General features: G+C 39.1%; 1 protein-coding gene across 2 annotated transcripts in view; it reads right to left on the bottom strand.

Moving 5' to 3' along the window:
• Positions 1–404: 404 nt before the first annotated feature.
• Positions 405–17,700, bottom strand: part of cdh11 (cadherin 11, type 2, OB-cadherin (osteoblast)) — an 87,635-nt gene continuing 70,339 nt past the window's right edge. For both annotated transcript variants that reach the window (XM_005473687.4, XM_019367005.2), the window contains 8 exons: positions 11,233–11,346; positions 10,969–11,108; positions 10,383–10,519; positions 8,423–8,544; positions 8,159–8,276; positions 4,893–5,144; positions 3,291–3,442; positions 405–2,990 (listed from right to left, as the gene is read on the bottom strand). In XM_005473687.4, coding sequence (XP_005473744.1) covers positions 2,625–2,990; positions 3,291–3,442; positions 4,893–5,144; positions 8,159–8,276; positions 8,423–8,544; positions 10,383–10,519; positions 10,969–11,108; positions 11,233–11,346 — 1,401 coding nt within the window. In that variant the 3' untranslated portion in view covers positions 405–2,624. The remainder of the gene's footprint in view (positions 2,991–3,290; positions 3,443–4,892; positions 5,145–8,158; positions 8,277–8,422; positions 8,545–10,382; positions 10,520–10,968; positions 11,109–11,232; positions 11,347–17,700) is intronic.

Raw genomic sequence — 17,700 nt, 5'->3', positions numbered from 1 at the left:
AATTCTGGCCTTAATCTGGCAAAGGCTAGAATGCACTGCTTGAAGTTAGGATGGGGTTCAGTAACCAATGGGTGATACTAATCAATTCCTGATAATAATGAATGAGGTCCAAGTGTTGGGCTCCAAGCACCATAGTGCTTAAATGCATTTTTTGATATGTTATGTTTAAAATATAGTGAGTAGCTGACAACTATGACTTGATTTTTTTTCTTTTAAGCATAAAAATAATGAGTTTTGTGCATTTGATGCAAACCGGGTCCACATATGAAATGTGATTTTGTTTTTATATATACATATTTAGAAGACTACCTTACTTCCACCCTAGATAATACATGTCCCTAATGTTAAAAAAGAAAGGACTGCAGTTTCCAAAGTGAACACAAAGTTGACTCCCGAACACAGTCTAGTATCATTTTATAAAAAGAGCATTTATTTCAAAGGTTTTTTTTCTTTTTTTTTCGCTTCGGAGATTGAAGCACATAGTAAAGCAACAGTACAATGTTCAGAAAATATAAGTGTGATGCTGTAACATTTTTTTTTAATCTTTATCTTCTTAACACGTTTTTGTTGTAATACTGGAATATTCTGCATGTATACTAAAATAAGAACTTTTAAAATTGTACAAATTGGTACCATAAAACTTGACAGAGAATAAAAACGAGGCGTTCTCTCACTGCAACAAACACAGATTGCTAGTTGTCCTCTTGAACAGGGAGAAAGAACAAAGAAATGCCAAACAATGAAAAGAGAAACAAAAATGAAAGAAATGAGAGGTTGTATTGACACAGGCATAAACCAAGTCTGTTTAACTTTAAGCAGTGAATTTCTTACGGCGGCCTAAAAATGAAACTAGAATACTGCGTAGTCCCTCCACGTTTAGGCAACTGTACAGATATTAAATCTGAGCTGCAAAGAGTTAAACATGAATTTCTTCCCATGTAGCTGCAGCCAGTAAAAGAACAGTTATAATAATGATAACAATAATAATAGAAAACAACAATAATAATCATAATAATATAATAACATTAAAAAAAGAGATTGAACAAGAACCTACACATTTAAAAAGGATGTTCTGGTTTCAGCCTCAGAAAATGTGGTTCTAAAAACATACTTATGTTATTTTCCAGTGTTGTTATCTCTAAATAGCAACACATGTTGATACAACAGATGTTGCTGCCAACATGCCGTGCATGGTACTGGAAAAAGACACAATGCACATTTTACCAATCTACATTTACTGTGCTGGCAGACTCAGTACATCCCATCTAAAGACTGTGCGGGGCGCAGGTTGGATCCTCAAAGTGATATATCACGTCAGCACGTTGCTCTGTACACACCTAACATGGAGAATAGTTTGCTTTCTGAATATACGTCTCAAGTTACAAAAAGAAACAAAAGGAGAAAAAAAGAGAATGCACTGCGTTGCAAGAGTGTCTATTAAGTTTAAGGCGATTTTTAGAGCTCACAGGTTTGTACTCATTGTGACTGATCATCATCAGTGGACTCCAAATGAGGAAGTGATCATTCGTTGGTAGACTCGGTATGGGAAGTGATTGTTGTCGTGAGGAATAGGGACACGGGGCGAGGGCATGGAGAAGGGCAGCTTTTTCTTTTCAGGTCTTCTCTGCAGTGAAGAATGAAAACAAAGAATCATCCACAGTTTGAAAATTGAATCCTTGTTGAGTCTGTCTCTTTTTGAGAGTAGAAAAATTGTATCTGTGTAGCATTTTCAGTCCTTGTGTGTTCCTTTGTCTTTGTATAGCTACTGAAGATAGCATTCTCTTACTCCTTACTCTTGTTGTGTTTTTACCCCTGGAGTTGTTGTTTATTTATTATAAGGCCACCATACTGTGAAGATGCTGCGAGCATCTTCACAGTATCAACAACCCAGAGTCGGTCATGCCATCAAAACGACAGTACCTGCTGAATTCGGCACACACACGACACGTCAGCAAAATCATTCCATTTGATTTTTGACCCTACTAACACATCTGTACATTTTATTTCTATTTAATAACATCAGGCAGTTGCTGGAATCCAAACAAGCTCTTTCTTTAATTAATTTATTTCTCTCCCTTCCTCTTTGTCTTTGAGAGATCAACAAAGGGGATGTACTCCACGCAGAAACCTTTCAAGGGAATAAAATTTCCCTCAATAACCATAAAAGAAGAATGTGAATCCAGTCCACAAAAGTATATAGAACCTCTAATAAACTAAACATTTTGCTAAAAGCAAGTCATTTTGACCATACAGCAACGTTTTTTCCATCAAATTACTCCCAAACAGACAAATTGCTGACATAGCAAATCTCCCAGAACTGCAATGTTCAAGTCTGTAGAAATAGAAGGAGGGAAAGAGACACAGAAAGGACAAGGAAGATTTGGGAAAACCGGGAGTGTTTCATGTCCAGGTGTTCATAATGTGTCCATTAACAAATCATCTTGGAGGACTGGAGCGTTGCCATGGAAGGGGGAGCTGTTAATGTTTGTTGACTAATTGGCATGAACTGATCAGTTGGTAGTTGGTAACAGTTGGGAACTGGGGAGTGTTAACCCTCAGTTAACAAATCCTCATGGAATCAAGAAATCAGAAATCGGGGAGGCGTCCACTCAGTGAGACCACTGTTAAGAGTCTTCACCATCATCAGCATCATTAATGGAGCAGTCTTTGGTCCCATACAAATCTGCCAGCTTCTTAAACCTCGGCCCCCAACTCTGCAGATAGTCATAATCCAAGTCGGACTCTGTTGTGACAGACTCGAGGGAACTCAATGACCCGGCCAATGATCCTCTGCCTTCATAGCCGTAGATCTGAATGGAGTCGTAAGGAGGTGCAGTCGGGTCACTGTCAGCTTCTGCAATTCGAGTCTTGATGAAGTCATCCACATCAACGCTGTTGGCTGCGGGACGGCCAATGCCGGGCCTGATGGGATACTGAAGTTCTGGTTTGATGTCCTTTCTTGGCAGGAAACCGTTGGCACCATCTGGGTTCTGAAAAGTCGGAGAAAGAGAGAAAGGACACTACCGTCAATTATAAGCTTAAAGATTGCAGAGAATGAACAAACTTAAGAATTGTATTTATCTGCTGGCAGATAAGGTGGAATATTAACTAGATTTAAGTACTTGTAGGTTTTTAGTGTATTGTTTATATGCATAAGCAGAAACTGACAGTTACAGATTGCTTTTGACCTGCCTGAGGCTGAAGCAGCAGACCCTCAATTTCCTCTTTTCCCCATAGACTTTTATCTTTAATACCAAGATGGTTATTGCCACTCGTCCTCTCACCCTTACCTGCAGTGTGGCAATGTCGAAAGCCTCTGTGTCCTCCTCACCGCCTCCCTCGTCGTCATAAGTGATAATATTCTCCCGGATGTCTTCCTCCTCAAAAACTATCAGTGGCTCTTTCTTCTGACGCCTCAGTGCAACAAACAACACTACTATTGCTGCCAAATAGAAAACAAAAATGCAAGTTTTTTTCCATTTAATAAACACATTATAAAAACCTTCATGATTACAGGTAGTAGACAAGTTAATCGTGGATAATTAGTGTGCACTGTGGGAGGTTACACCTTGGACATTTTAATTCATATCATTATTGTATTATGTTATACACGCACACCATTTTAATTTTAAAATGTCATCAACATGTCAATCTCGCCAAAGGTTTTCAAATGTGTTGTACTCTGTGTAAAATGCAGTGTAAATTAAGGTTGAAGAATCAGCTAATGGCTTGTGAAAGGTTTTCTGTTTTGAAAGCATATTTATGATGACATATAAGGCTAAAAATAGATGTTTCTGTGTGTGTACTCTAAAGAACTGTCTTGTGTGCATGTGTGTTGTAATAAAAAAATTTCAACCCAAGCAGACAGCGTGTGTATGTTACATATATATATATATATATATTTTTTTTTTTTCCTGTGCATAAAGGATAACAATACAACAGCGACTATCACTGCTCTCTTATGATTGAGCTGCAGCTTTTCTGTCTGACACACACAGTAGGCAGCAAAGAGGCGGCAATGGAGACCAATTGAAGTGAAAGATACTATGTTTTTTTTTTAGTTGACAGCTAGGCTTGTTACTTGTAAGCACAATCAAAACCTTAGCGGCTAAAAAAGCCTTCACCAAACTACCTTTTCAGCAGGCTTAAACACTGACAAAAGTGGTACTTTCAAGGTCTTCCATCCAGTTAATAGGTACACCCCGACTATGAAAACCCCCCACAAACCCACCCCTGTGGCTTTGCCTCCTAAACTCTCCAGAAACCTCTGGAAAAGGCTAAAAAACATTAAAAGTCAAATATTGATTTTTTTGTACTGGTTTTTTAAAATAAATAATTACATATTAAAAATGCAGTTTGAATACATTTTGAATAAATAGTTCAAATTAATGTAATAATTTGGCCGTAAATAATTGATCTTACTTTAATGGATACATTTTTATTTTTTACTTCACCACTGAAGCACCTGTGGTCCTTGGACATGAAAGTAAATGTCAAGCCCTGCTACTGCAACATTTCCAAGTACAATGTGCGAACCCGCACTAAGTGATTATGCATGGATGGGGTATGAGAGTGATTCTGTAAGTGCTTATACATAAGTGATTCCTTGACCTCTACTCTTAAGAAGATCAAACGATGCAGCACAGTTCGAATGAGGAGTCAAAAATAGGAGGCGGCCTGAGTCAATTGCTGATGTTTCACCTCAGTGTAAAGTAAATGTCAACCTTTTTGGTATTACTAGGAAAGTTTGCGGTTTAATGGCTGAGTCTATAAACATACCCTATGCAATTTTAGAGGGGCCTCCCTAAAGTTTGATCCAGGAATGAATAAATGTCATATATTTTAGTAATTTCTCCCCCCTCAAACTAACAATTAAGAGTTTTGTTCCTTACCAAGCAGAATGACAATACAAGCCAGGATAGCTATCAGGGCTCCAGTGCTAAGACCAGCAGGAAGGACGTAGGGCTCCACATTACAAGACAGAATTGTCTCTTTGCTGTCACAGGAGCAGACTCTGATGGTCAGGGTGTTGGTGCTGCTCATAGCGGGAATACCGTTGTCGTTTATCTCGATGGGAAGGTAGTAAACATCCTGGGTGAGACGACTGAATCCTTTACGGAGCACATAAATGCTGGCTGTTTTTTCTGTAGATGGAGAGAGAAATAAGATGGTGAATATGATGAAATGATGGAAGGTTGTTCAACTTCCAAAGGACTATAAAAAACACATGCTGCTGAATGTTTTGGCTTTTATGTGCAAAAACTCACACAATCCACCTTTGCACACATTTTTCTTCTTTAGCATTGTCCGCACACACAACCATTGCTGCCTGAACACAGCAGCCAATGAGGTGTGACTTTGATGACATTAGATTTATATTTAATAGTGGGTCCATTCATCAGTTCAAAAGTAATCAAAGACCAGTTATTGCTGTTACGACACCAACTTGCTGGCTCTGCCTTTGTAGTACCCTCTTTTTTCTACCTTTTTTCCATCCCTCCCATGCCATTCTTTCACATGTATATTTTATTACCAACAGAGGATTACACTATATGAGGCATTTCAGAGGCTATATCGCAGGAAAAACAGTGTCTAACTTATACATTAAAATGCATAACAAAGCCATACAGGTTAAGCATGTACAAACTACTGTTGCACAATAATAAGTGTATAATAAAAATGCTGACAGATCTCCTCCTGGAGGATAAATTTAGTATCAATTTAACCCAAAAACCTATAAGTTTTAGGACAGACAGCAATTTTTTTTTCAAGCTCTGTTCTTTTTTTTTATTTTAATCACCTCATGTCATTTTTAATAATCCACCTTCATTTTTCCATCTTGCTTTGTTTCTCCTAAAAATCTTATACTGATTGTTCCTGAATTCATCATTCTTTTTTTTCTCTTTTCATATTCCTCAGTTGTTCTTTACATGTGATCAGGTGTGACAATAATCTAATAATTATACTTCCGCGAAATCTCTTAACATTTCCAGAGAGTTTACAGAGAAGTCTAATGGTAACTCACTGTAAGCTTTACTGTAGCATTTACAATACAAAAACTTTGAGTCGTGCAAAAAATATGTTACATGTCACTTCCACAAGTACATTAAAGGATAAAGAAAAGGAAGATAAAAAAAAAAAACTCAGAAGGGTTCATAACTTCTAGCCGAAAGCTATGAAAGTTACTCCAAACTCCACTCCCTGACGGAAACATCTTTCTGTTACTGATGCTACTGTCATTTGTCGCCTCCTGCCAACACAGCTACTGTCTGAAAGTTGTATGTGTGATGCAGTGTGTGCTTCTGAGTCCTCTGAGAGGCTCTGGACTCTTCTCTGTCTGTCTGCGTGTCTGTTACCTTGTGGTACTGAAAAGGTCACCCTTTTGTAGTGTTCTTCAATGATAGAAGTCGCACACATTTCAAGCTGCTCATTTTAAAAACACACCTAGACTTCTGATAATATAACACTTAGTTCAACACATATCACATTTCCACTTGTTATTGCTTTGTACTTCAGTATTTCACAGCTTCTTCTATAAATAATAGGACTGGTCAATATGTAATTTCAGCAGTGAAAAGGAAGGAAAACTAAAATGCATGCTATGACTTTTGCTTTCTTTGTGCAGCTGGCGAAATGAGTGAAGAACAGGAGAAAATCATAGAAAAGGAACATTTAGTTGAAAAGAAATGTTATGGGCCTGTGAGGTGAGTCTAGATTGGACTCGGGCTCAGTTCTTGCATTCTCACAATGCACGGGGTGCATTTCGCCTGTCCTCTCTCTTCTCCACTCTTTCTGCTTTCTCACAGCCATTCAGAGTGGGTCGGTTTCTGCATCCCACCCCTACTCTATTCAGTCAGGAGGCTGATTAAAGGCTACACATTACAGGTCTGCGGTGAGCCTCCACCTTACAGTGGAATTCTACGCACTGCTAAAGCTACATAAAGCAGTGCTGAAGGAAGAAACAGCCCCTTTCCTGAGGAAATGAGACTGATACCTCAAATGAAAAATAAACTGGTGGTTTACTAGTGGTTCCTGAGATATTTAAAAGTAGAATGGGAGGCAGAGCCTTCATCTTTCAGCCCCCGCTTCTTTGGAATCAGCTCGCAGTCTGGATTCGGGAGACTCTACTTTACATAGTTAAGGTTGGATCAGGTGACCCTGAATTCTCTCTTAGCTGCAATGTTTCTTGTCCACTCACCTTTTTCACTAATTGTGTGTTCATACACCACTCTGCATTAAATTATTAGTTATTATCAATCTCTTCCACAGTGTGTATTTCTTTTTGTCCCGTCTTCTTTCCATGACCCCCTACAGGTCGCAGCAGATGGCCGCCTCTTTCTGAGCCTGGTTCTACCTGTGTTCCTTCCTGTTAAAAGGGACTTTTTCCTTCCCACTGTCATCAAGTGCTTGCTTACAGGGGGCCATTTGATGGTTGGAGTTTTCTGTATTATTCTAGGGTCTCCTACCTTACCCTATAAAGCACCTTCTGGTGGCTGCTGTTGTGATTTGGTGCTTTATGAATTGAATTGAATTGAATTGAAGAAACACTGGAATTTCTCCAGTGTTTAATATAATAAAGGTTGTTATGGGATTGAATAAAGGTCTTTACATACATACTATATAGTCTCTCCAATTATTTTGGAGTGATTTATTCTTAAAATTTAATTTTACTCATCCACTTAAAATTCCTGTATTTTCCATCTTACAGTGTATTGAAACAATCTTTTTTTCCAGTATCATGCAGCTCAAATCTATAGTAGTGTTCTCCGGATTACCTCGTTCTCTTTTCCTTTTTTCCATCTTGCTCCCAGAACTAACAAAACTTAATTCAATCAGCTGGCCCCCGAAGATGTATGTACAGACGGACAGAGACCCCACTGCAATTAATACAGCCCGCAGGACATGTGTGCATTCATGTGCGTGTGAAATTCAGAGCACCTGCTGATTTCTACAAGGTACTGTAAGCCTCCATCTGGTTATGCTTTGATCTAATCTGAGTGAAAGGGGGAGAGAGAGAGAGAGAAGGAGACAGCAGATGAAGAAACGGTAAGGCTGGCTAAAGAAAAGGGTGGAAAGAGAAAGGGGAAAAAATCAAAAAGCAGGGGGAAAAAAGCGAAGACGTGGAAGGGATGGAGAAAATATTTTAAAGGTCATCTACCTCTGTTGTCTTTGAGGGAGAAGTTATGGTTATGAGCAACTTCTGGAGCAAGGTTGAATGTGAAGTGTTGTCTGTAAGCCATCTCATCCTTGTCCACTGCGGTCACTGTTTCGATAACCTAATACAAACAAATTGAAAGGCAATCGGAAGGGAACAAATGCTGTAAATACTGTTTCTGCATACATTTAGCTTCACCATCATCCCACTAAAGACATGAATTATTATTTATTTTTTTTTTTTATCGTCTCACACAGACAGCCTTACCTTCCCCGGTGCGACAGTTTCACACATGAGGACCTCATTGTTGGTCGCGAACTCTGGGGGGTTGTCATTAACATCTTTCACTTTGATGTTGACCCGCACTTTGGTGTCTTGGTGATGGCCCCCTGAATGTATAGTACACACAGTACAGTGCAAAATCATCAGTATTCTGCTCCATATAAAAATTCAAAGCAGTGTTAAAGTTATTAAAGCCAGAATGTCATTTTTATGTGAATTATTTGTGATTGCCCGTGTGTCTGTATTGTAATCCACATTTGGCATCGAGTGAATGGAAAGACTGTGAATATTTTTCATCAAAATTGCCTGTCAATCAGTCAGCCACTCAGCCAGCTATTTATTATTTTGATTTGCAAAAATTATAGACGAGTTTCTGAGACATCAAGAAAAAAAATACAGTCAAACAGAATGCCACTCATTTAGTTGCAGCTCCCACAAATGTCAAGTTATGCCTGCTGAAGATTAAATGAAGAAAAAAAAAGTGATGCAGACAGAATGATGTCTAAACAGTCAAAATAGACACAAAAAATACGACATCCAAATTATTAACTCAGAAAGATGGAGTGCACTTTTCTTGCTTTTCATCTTTAAAAAAGAAAACCCATCCATTTCAGTGCTGTACTGCCTTGCATATTTGCAATTCTAGTCAGTGTGATTTTCCACTACCCTGTCATTACTAGGCATTTATTTAGCTTCCCAGGGTCTGTATGTGGTTAGCATAGCCTGCAATGGTCCTAGCATTGTGGGCGGCAAGTCCGTTTCCATCTGTCCGTCTGGCGTCTAGCACACCACAGGGAAACCACGCAGCACTCTGCTAGTTTGAGCCCCAACCACAGAATACCAGGGTGGGGCCTCTGTGGCTTGAGGGAGGGTTGTTGGGGCTAAAGCCAGGGAGGGAAAGCTCCGGAGGGCCTGTGGGTTGACTGGCATCTCCCCTGTTTCTTCCCCACGTATGCACTACAGTAGACTGTTGGGGTGGAGCTCATAATTAAAAGTTATAGTGGTGCTTTAACTGTATTTACTTCTCTTTTCATTGCTGTGGAGTTTTCACCAAAAATCTAACTTTCATATAAAGTAAACTAAAAAATAAGCTAATTTAAAAAAAACTATTAAAATTAAGGAAAACAGTTCAGGTATAATAATAGTTAAAGTCTTGTTGTTGCCTTTTTTCTCTACTTGTTCTTTGCCCCCTTATACAATTAACATTTATCAAAAGCCAGCTCAGTGCAGCACATCTTAGAGTATGCAACTAGCCAGAAATGAAAACTAAGATTAGACACCTTCCACTGAGTTACAGATGGGTACACTTATCAGAATGACACCACTAAGTCTCAGCTGTAAAGCATGAAGTCAGTTCACCCCCTCTGATTACAGACATGTAATTAGTTCATCAAGATTTAGGCTTTTTGCTGCTGACAAACATAGCAAAAGGGTTAACTTTAGTCCCACCAAGAGGAGAAAAAAATTACAGCCCGCAGCTTGAATCCACTTAAAGTCTGTACATAAGATGTCATGGAGTGTATCCAGCACCACAGGACGACAGCCCGGGCTTCGGATGCCAGCAAATGTACAGCCTGGTGGCTATCTGGGAAATTTCCATCTGTTTGTTCTTGTTTGACTTTTTCTTCTCATACTACATCAGCGTGTGTGGTTTCAGTAACAGAAATGACACAAAGGCTAAGATCAAACACAGGGAGAAGCTCATTAACTCCCAGACTGGCTGAAAATAAAATCAAATTTGCACTTAGATGTTGTTTCACTTCACATTTAAATGTATCATAAGAGTGTCTGAGTCCAAACTGTATATACATTAACTTTTGCTATGCATACAATGATAATTGTTGTATAAGTGTGTGTGTGTAGGCAATATTTAACAGATCTATAGGGACTCATTTACACATCAGAATCAGTCCCAGTTGTCTTGTATTTCAGAGTGCATACATACCAATCTCTGTAGCTGACACAGATATATTATGCCAGGGCTGTGTTTCTCTGTCCAGTGGTTTGGTTGTGGTAATCATGCCATCTTCTGCATTTATACTGAAGAACTGCTCTACATCTGTATACCGAGGGATCATGTACCTACACAGAAAGTTAGCACTCGTGCGTTATTGGCATTACACATAAGAACTAATAGATTAAAAAAAAAAAAAACAATACATATATACTACAATATGCAATACATATAGCATGCAGTGTTTTCATTTTGTACTATTTTGAGAGACCGCTTGTAAAAAAAAAAAAATGGTAAAAGTTTAAGTCCATTTTTACAAAATGAGTCTTGTTATGCCTTTGTTATCTTATTTTGCATCCTTGCTCTGTTGAAAACGTCTTTAATACATAATATTGAATAAAATATTCTACAGCCTCACATCTCTGAGTCATATTGTTTGCTCAGTGTAGCTGAATGAAGGCTAAAAGTTTTTGTTTTTGTGATGTTCCACAGTATGAAAAGACAGTTTCTTTCACTGCTACAAGCCTGTCTTAATTAACGTATTTGTGTGAGTTTATAGCATGAACATCTCTGTTACCTGACAGGATTGTTGGCAACATCAGTGTCCTTAGCATGAACTCGCCCCACCTGAGTGCCTGGAGGGGCATTCTCCTCTACCTCAAAAGTGTAACTTGGAGCTATAAAGACAGGAGGCTCATCTGCATCCTCCACTGATATCTACGAGCATAAATACACAGAAGGAAAAAGCTATAAGGAAGTTTCTCTGGTATTTGTCTTATTTAAAAAAAAAAAAAAAAAAAGTCTCAAACTCGTGTCATATATTTGTTGTCTTTATCTGTACCTTTATTGTGGCTTCATCTTTGTAAGGGCCCCAGGCAAGGAACTGGGGATCAATGTGAGGGTTGGATCCTTCCACCTTCAGAGTGTATGACCTTTTCGTCTCAAAGTCCACCATCTGAGAAAAGGGAAAGAAATAGAAGCTGTTAAAACAGTCCCTTCCTGTTTTTAACTGTAAACACTTGAAACCTTCCTTTCTGTTTTTTGTCTTTTAATTAGTTTTATCAGCAGGAAAACAAACATTACATCATTTGCTTTGTGAAGCGTATGCATGCCCAGTACTGTGCACTTATAAGGCCTTGTGATAGGGGGAGCTGTTGCTACACGAATAACAGCAGTTAGTTCCAGTGCTACAAGTATCACAGACCAACAAAAGTAAAAGTAATCCAAATACCAACTTTAATTTCCAGATGGTTTGTACTCCATGATATAGCATGATATGATATGATTATTTTGGGACCAGAATGAATCATTGGGTTGTTTCTTTTCTGGCTTTTTTTTTTTTTATCGCCAGATGAAAACATTACCTGTCTGCCTTTAATGAGCTGGGATTAGGTTTGGGAGTTTGGGACACCACATGATAAAAGGGAATGGAAAGCGGGAGATGAAGCTTCAATCTAAGACGAAAAGAACAGCAGGCTGGTGACAGTTAGATTATTTTATCTATAATAATATCATCTAAATATCTGTCCTTCAGATAGAGAGCGGTAAATTAAGCCTTACCTTACCATTTAAAGTCACTGTCATAGATTTACTATACCAGCGGCAAGTCGATGTAAAACCCTTAGATTTAATACGCTCTTACTGAACTCAGCTTCAGCTCACTTACTGAGTATTGGTAGAAAACCCACTCACTTTTAATAGCCTCGATTTTGAATTGATTTGAGTGTGTGCTTTGAGGTATTATGCTCAATGTCAAAAGCGTACATTTTCCTCTCATCACATTTCCATTCAGTCATTAAAAAATTAGCACATCAATTATAAAGCCATGACCCTCATCCAAACAGTCTGCCTCATGGTATGCATCTAATGAATTTTCGTCTCCATCCTACTGACTCCTTTTCTGATGTACAGGCTATATGCTACTGCAGGGGAAACTTTGGAGTCAACAAATGTGTTGGCAAGCACTGTATAAAAGCTGTAATACCCAAGAGGTTTTCGCCGCTATGATTACGAGGACTCGTGTGTTGCCAACAGCACTTGGCTGTGACTTCATCTGCAGCCCCGTCGTAGCCATAATCATAGTAGTAACACTCTTCTGGGTATCATTGCTGTATTATAAACCCAGATAATAACCACTTTCCCTCGCTACTATTTTTCCAGCTGGTATGGGGATGTTAAACTGGCAAAGTCCCAGGAGCAAGTTTGATCTTTTCATTTTCAGGCTACCAACACTTAATGAAATCCCAGTGGGAGAGAGGGCTCATAAGCACAGTGTGAACGGTTAAAAGCAGAGAGAAGCTACTAGAGATTTATGAGGTTGACAAACTGGATGCTAAGCAAGTCTACCGAAAGTAAATATTACGGATTTAAGCTGCTGATCGAAATGATTATCCTTTGCCTGCCTTCAACACACAGCAGTCCAACTTATCACTGGTACATTGCCGAATCTAATATCACACTGAAGGGATAAAATCCAAAGTGCGGTCTGTGATCCAACATGGAGGCAGGTAGATAATACCTTCTCTCAGTGGATTCTTCCACACTCATTCAGTTGCAGCACTATTCCACTGCTGTTGTCAGTGAAGGTGTTTAGTGTGATGATAGGTACAATAGTAGTAGAATAGATGTGACCCAGTTCTTTCATTTTCCCTTTTGCGTCACACTCTCTGTCTCGTTTGTGCACTCTCTTTTTCCTATACCCCAGATCCAGCATTTTCATTCTCTTCCTACTTTTGTTATCAGTGTGAGATGATAATAAAAATAATTTTCACAATAATGTCCCCCCTTCCCATTGCCTTCTTGAAAACACAAGCAAACACACAGCTTCTTAATATTCTGTGGACTGGTTTCGTCAGGACACAGTTGAAAGAGAATAGCTGATTAAAGCTCATCCCTGTGTGTGTGTGTGTGTGTGTGTGTGTGTGTGTGTGTGTGTCTGTGAAGAAAGTGAGAGAATAGAGATTAGCGAAGGCTACTCTTGACATGTGAGTCTGCACGCGTGCTCTTGTGTGTGCAAATGAGTGCCTTTAATTTTGCGTGGCACTGCCTTTGGGGGGCAAAAGGCATTGATTTCCCCCGAGAGGCATCAAGACCCAATAATCTCAAACGTGCACGTGCACGTACACAAAATTACTACACAAACCCTGAGCTGAGATGCCATCATCAGATTGAGAGGAGTGTAAGTGAGGCTAGCAAGGTGAGAGCACCTCTCATTTGTCCTAATGCTCAGTTTAAATCACCATCAGGCTATTAAGCTGTTATTCCAAGAGACACAGGGATCTGTGACAAAGGATGCTCATGTCAGTCAGTGGCCTTGCACACAAACAGCATTTAAATGGGCATGGAACTGTGATCAGCTCAAGGCCATAAACTGCATATAAGAGATTGGCATAGCTACAGTGACTCCACATTTTGAAGTCTCAACATTAGCAGTCTGGCTGCCACTGCATTGGCTGTTGGAACCAGAAGTGACCAAATTTTGATCACAGGGTCGGGTGCTAAGTTAGCAGCTTGCTGCTCCATAAACTGTGTGGGTCGAACTCACAGACACATGCAACCACTAATTAGTGCTAAGTAACAAAATAAAGTAGAAGAATTTCACTCACCAAAACATAAACATAAACTGGTTATATGGTCTGCACCATGTTATTTGTGGGATAATTCCACAAATTATACAAATACGGCAGTTACTGGCATTAGCATTGACAAGACCTTGACAGCCATCGATGATAGCTACCTATGTCTTCACACCTGTCAGTCAAAGTGGACACACTTCTAAGTTTCATAGTTAAAACAATATGTATGTGCGCAGTTGTTATAAAGGGGGAAAATATCCATGGAGGCCAAAAATCATTTTAGCAGCAGGCTTTGAAATCTGCTTTTAGTTTAGTTGGACATTTTAACCACAGACTGTAGATAAAAGACGGTCACCATGACATCACCCACTGGTTTGGGAAGTCCCATTGTGAACTCTCAAGCTGAGCATTTTTGTTGTTTGCTATCCTGGTGTTTCGACATGATGAGCAAAGGGAGGATCTGTCTGTCAAACTCAATGACAGAGCAGCTTGTGTATTTTTGGAGCCAGCTTCAAGCAGCCACTCTGCATCTAGGAACTGAAGTATTTGACACTTCTGTTTTGGTTTATAAAAAAATAAAGTAAAAGAATATCTGGTTTGGGAATCTTTTCAGGATTTTGGAAGTTCTATGGACGTGCCTAACTCGGATGGGACCGATGAACTCACTGTAGAGATTATATATCTTATCTCACTGGAGTAGCTGAAAAGTGTTGCTGAGTGGAAAGACATTGTGCCTAGCACGCAGGCACTGTAGACCTATTTTGGATAAGTGATGGATGGAAATATGAGCAAACCCTTCAAATGTTTCAACTTATTTATATTCAGTCATTGTTTAAACAAATTCATGTATTTAAATGATTCTAATTTTGTGTCACAAAGATTAAATTCTGAATGTCTGTGTCTTTTTCCGTTCTTGCACACATGCATGCACATGTGCATATGTGTCTAACACTCCTGTTACAATGAGGTCACTTGTCTGTACTTTCAGCTGTGTTGAGTAAGATGTTTACCATCGCTTTTAGCATTTCACAAGCAGAGAGGGCTTTTTTGCACTTGTTGTTGGATAAAGCCAAACATATGTGCACACAAAAGTGCACCCACACAAACATAGTGCACCACTTTAGTGTAATCATTTGATCTCATTTCTTTGATTGGAATCCCTTGCTTTTTTCCTAATCTGTCCACTCAGCCAGTGGTTTCTAACAACTTCTTCAGGGGAATCAAGGATAAAAGTGTCAGTATTTTGACTGTTCCAGTCTGTATTTCAGTTTCTCTTCAAATCTAATAATTCTCTCCTGAGAGCTTTCAGGCATAACCATACTTGTATACTATTAGGTTATGCCTAAATTGTGAGTTCACTGCCTTGCTTCAGGGAACGCAAATGGTAGCTATCAAGAGAGGAGAGCAGAATTATCACTCACTCATTTCTATGCTTAGTCTTAGTGACACCAGTGGGAAGAGTACTCCTAACCCTGGCAGTCTTAATGCCATCCTAGAGTTCTGACTTGGAAAGGATTCACTCATGCAGACGATTGTGAGGGAGGAAAAAAAAAACATGAAACTGACTTGTATCGATTTATTCACACAGAGATTTTCCCACAGCATCAGTAAAAGCGAACTGTGGGTTAAGGGTGGCTGTTCTTTTAAGTAACGTCATTGCTGTCTGGATAGGGAATGCAACTTACCACAAATGACATCATAAATCATCCAAGCATATAATTACATATTTCAATATCAAGTCTTTTACTAAATTGGACTTGGTTTGGAATTTAGGAAGAAAAAAAGTCTTTCTGTCCCATTCTGAACAAAGAGAGATTTGAGTGTACATTTCATTCCTATTTTTCCTGACACATTAACAATATGACCATAAAGGCTTTTTTTTTTTAACTGAGAGATTCAGGGGTCGGATGTCCTGGGAGGGAGAAGCAGACTAGTGCAGCTCAGTGGAAGATTCAACTCATAATCCTGACCTGAAGCTACATATACAACAATGCTTCTGTCTGTGTGTATTTGTGTGTGTGTGTTTGTTCGTCAAAGAGAGAGAAAAAAAGAAGAAATGAGTGAAATTCTGCGTGTCTGACAGAGCATTGTATGCATTTCTGATGGCGGGATCGACGGGGTACAGTTGAGAGAATAAGGGACTGGTTGTGTGCAGGCATTAGAAAGACAGAGAGACTGAGAAAAAGTAATTGTGTGTGCTGAGCTGGATCACTGAAAGCCACAGTTGTACTGTGTGTATGTGTGTGCATGTGTGGGTTACAGTAACAGTGCAGAAGATGAGCTCTGTGGCCTAGGGAAGCATGAAAGTTAATGCACTCTCACTCTCACAGACACAACCATGGACTTTGGTGGTCATATCAAACAATATGAAACTGTGAAGGTTCAGGGAAGGGAATAGAACAACATTTTTGAGCTGCTTCAACCCTTGCTTGATATTTTTATTTCTTTTTTTCCCTTTACTTGGCTTCACTTATTTCCTAATGCAGTACTTCAACACACAAATATGGACAGTGGTTTAAGTCTGGCTTGGCTGAGGCTAACATTAAATTGCCTTTTCTATAGAAAAAGTGCTGCCTCAACTGCATTTCTCGGCTGGCAAATTGAAAAGTGTGCAATGACGCACGCATAGTTTCCATAAGAGCTAGCTGTTGAAACAGCCACTGTCAAATAACAGACCTTTGACAAAACGTTCATTACCAGAAAGTCATATAACTATAACCTGCAGTTTAAAATGCAAGCAAAACAGAATTAAATAACTTTCTAATCCTTTAGACATTTATATTTAATTGGAAATAGAACAAATAAAATGTTGAAAAGGAGAAATGGCATTCTCCTTTTCCAAAATGTTCATTGCTTAAAAATGCTTAAAATCTATGTAAAAGACTGCATGGGTAAATAGTTTCAGATGAACATGTAATAATCTAACAATGGCAGTAAGTTTAGGGATTTCATCATCTAAACTATATAATTTGATTAAAGGATTCAAAGAATCAAGACAAATCTCTGTAGGGAAAGATAACGTCAAAAACCAATAATGAATGGCCATAATCTACAGGCCCTTGGGTGGCACTGCATTAAAAACAGGCACTGCTCAGTAATGGAAATCACTGCATGGGCTCAGGAACTCTTCAGAATCTCACTGTCAGCAAACAGTTTAATGTTACATCCACAAATGTAAGTTAAAACTCAACCATCCAAAGAAACCATTTATAAATAATGTCCAGAAAAGCTGCTCCTATATCCTGAAGCACATTGAAGATGAACTCGGGTGAAGTGAGAAACTATCCAACTGTAAAAATAAAAGCTGAAATTGTTTTTAGAGATCATGGAGGAGACTTACTCTGGACTACAGAGCAGAAGGACAGGGATATTTGGGCTTGTTATCCGCACCCGTTTCTAAAGCCAGCACCGGTGATAGTTCTGGATTAGTGCATTAGGACACATGGTAACTCTGTACTGAAGGAAGGACATACCAAAACCTAACCTACTACCAACTACCCAAACAGAAAGTGCTTAGCCTAACTTTCGCATGTACATTTACTTGTGTAAATTCTGCAGTAGTTTGCATAACATAGTTCAACAGCCGGTAAGATGGAAGTAAAAATGCCAAAACTATGCTGACTCCAGTTCTCCCACTCCTCCCCTAGAACAGCTGGTAGAATGTGAATGAGTTCAGTCAATTTATATTTTCTTTGGTTAACCACAGCCCTCCTGTGAAGGCACCATTATTACTG

Source organism: Oreochromis niloticus, linkage group LG13 (genome assembly GCF_001858045.2).
Source record: "Oreochromis niloticus isolate F11D_XX linkage group LG13, O_niloticus_UMD_NMBU, whole genome shotgun sequence".
Classification (NCBI taxonomy): domain Eukaryota; kingdom Metazoa; phylum Chordata; class Actinopteri; order Cichliformes; family Cichlidae; genus Oreochromis; species Oreochromis niloticus.
This window is presented reverse-complemented; position numbering and strand designations above follow the sequence as displayed.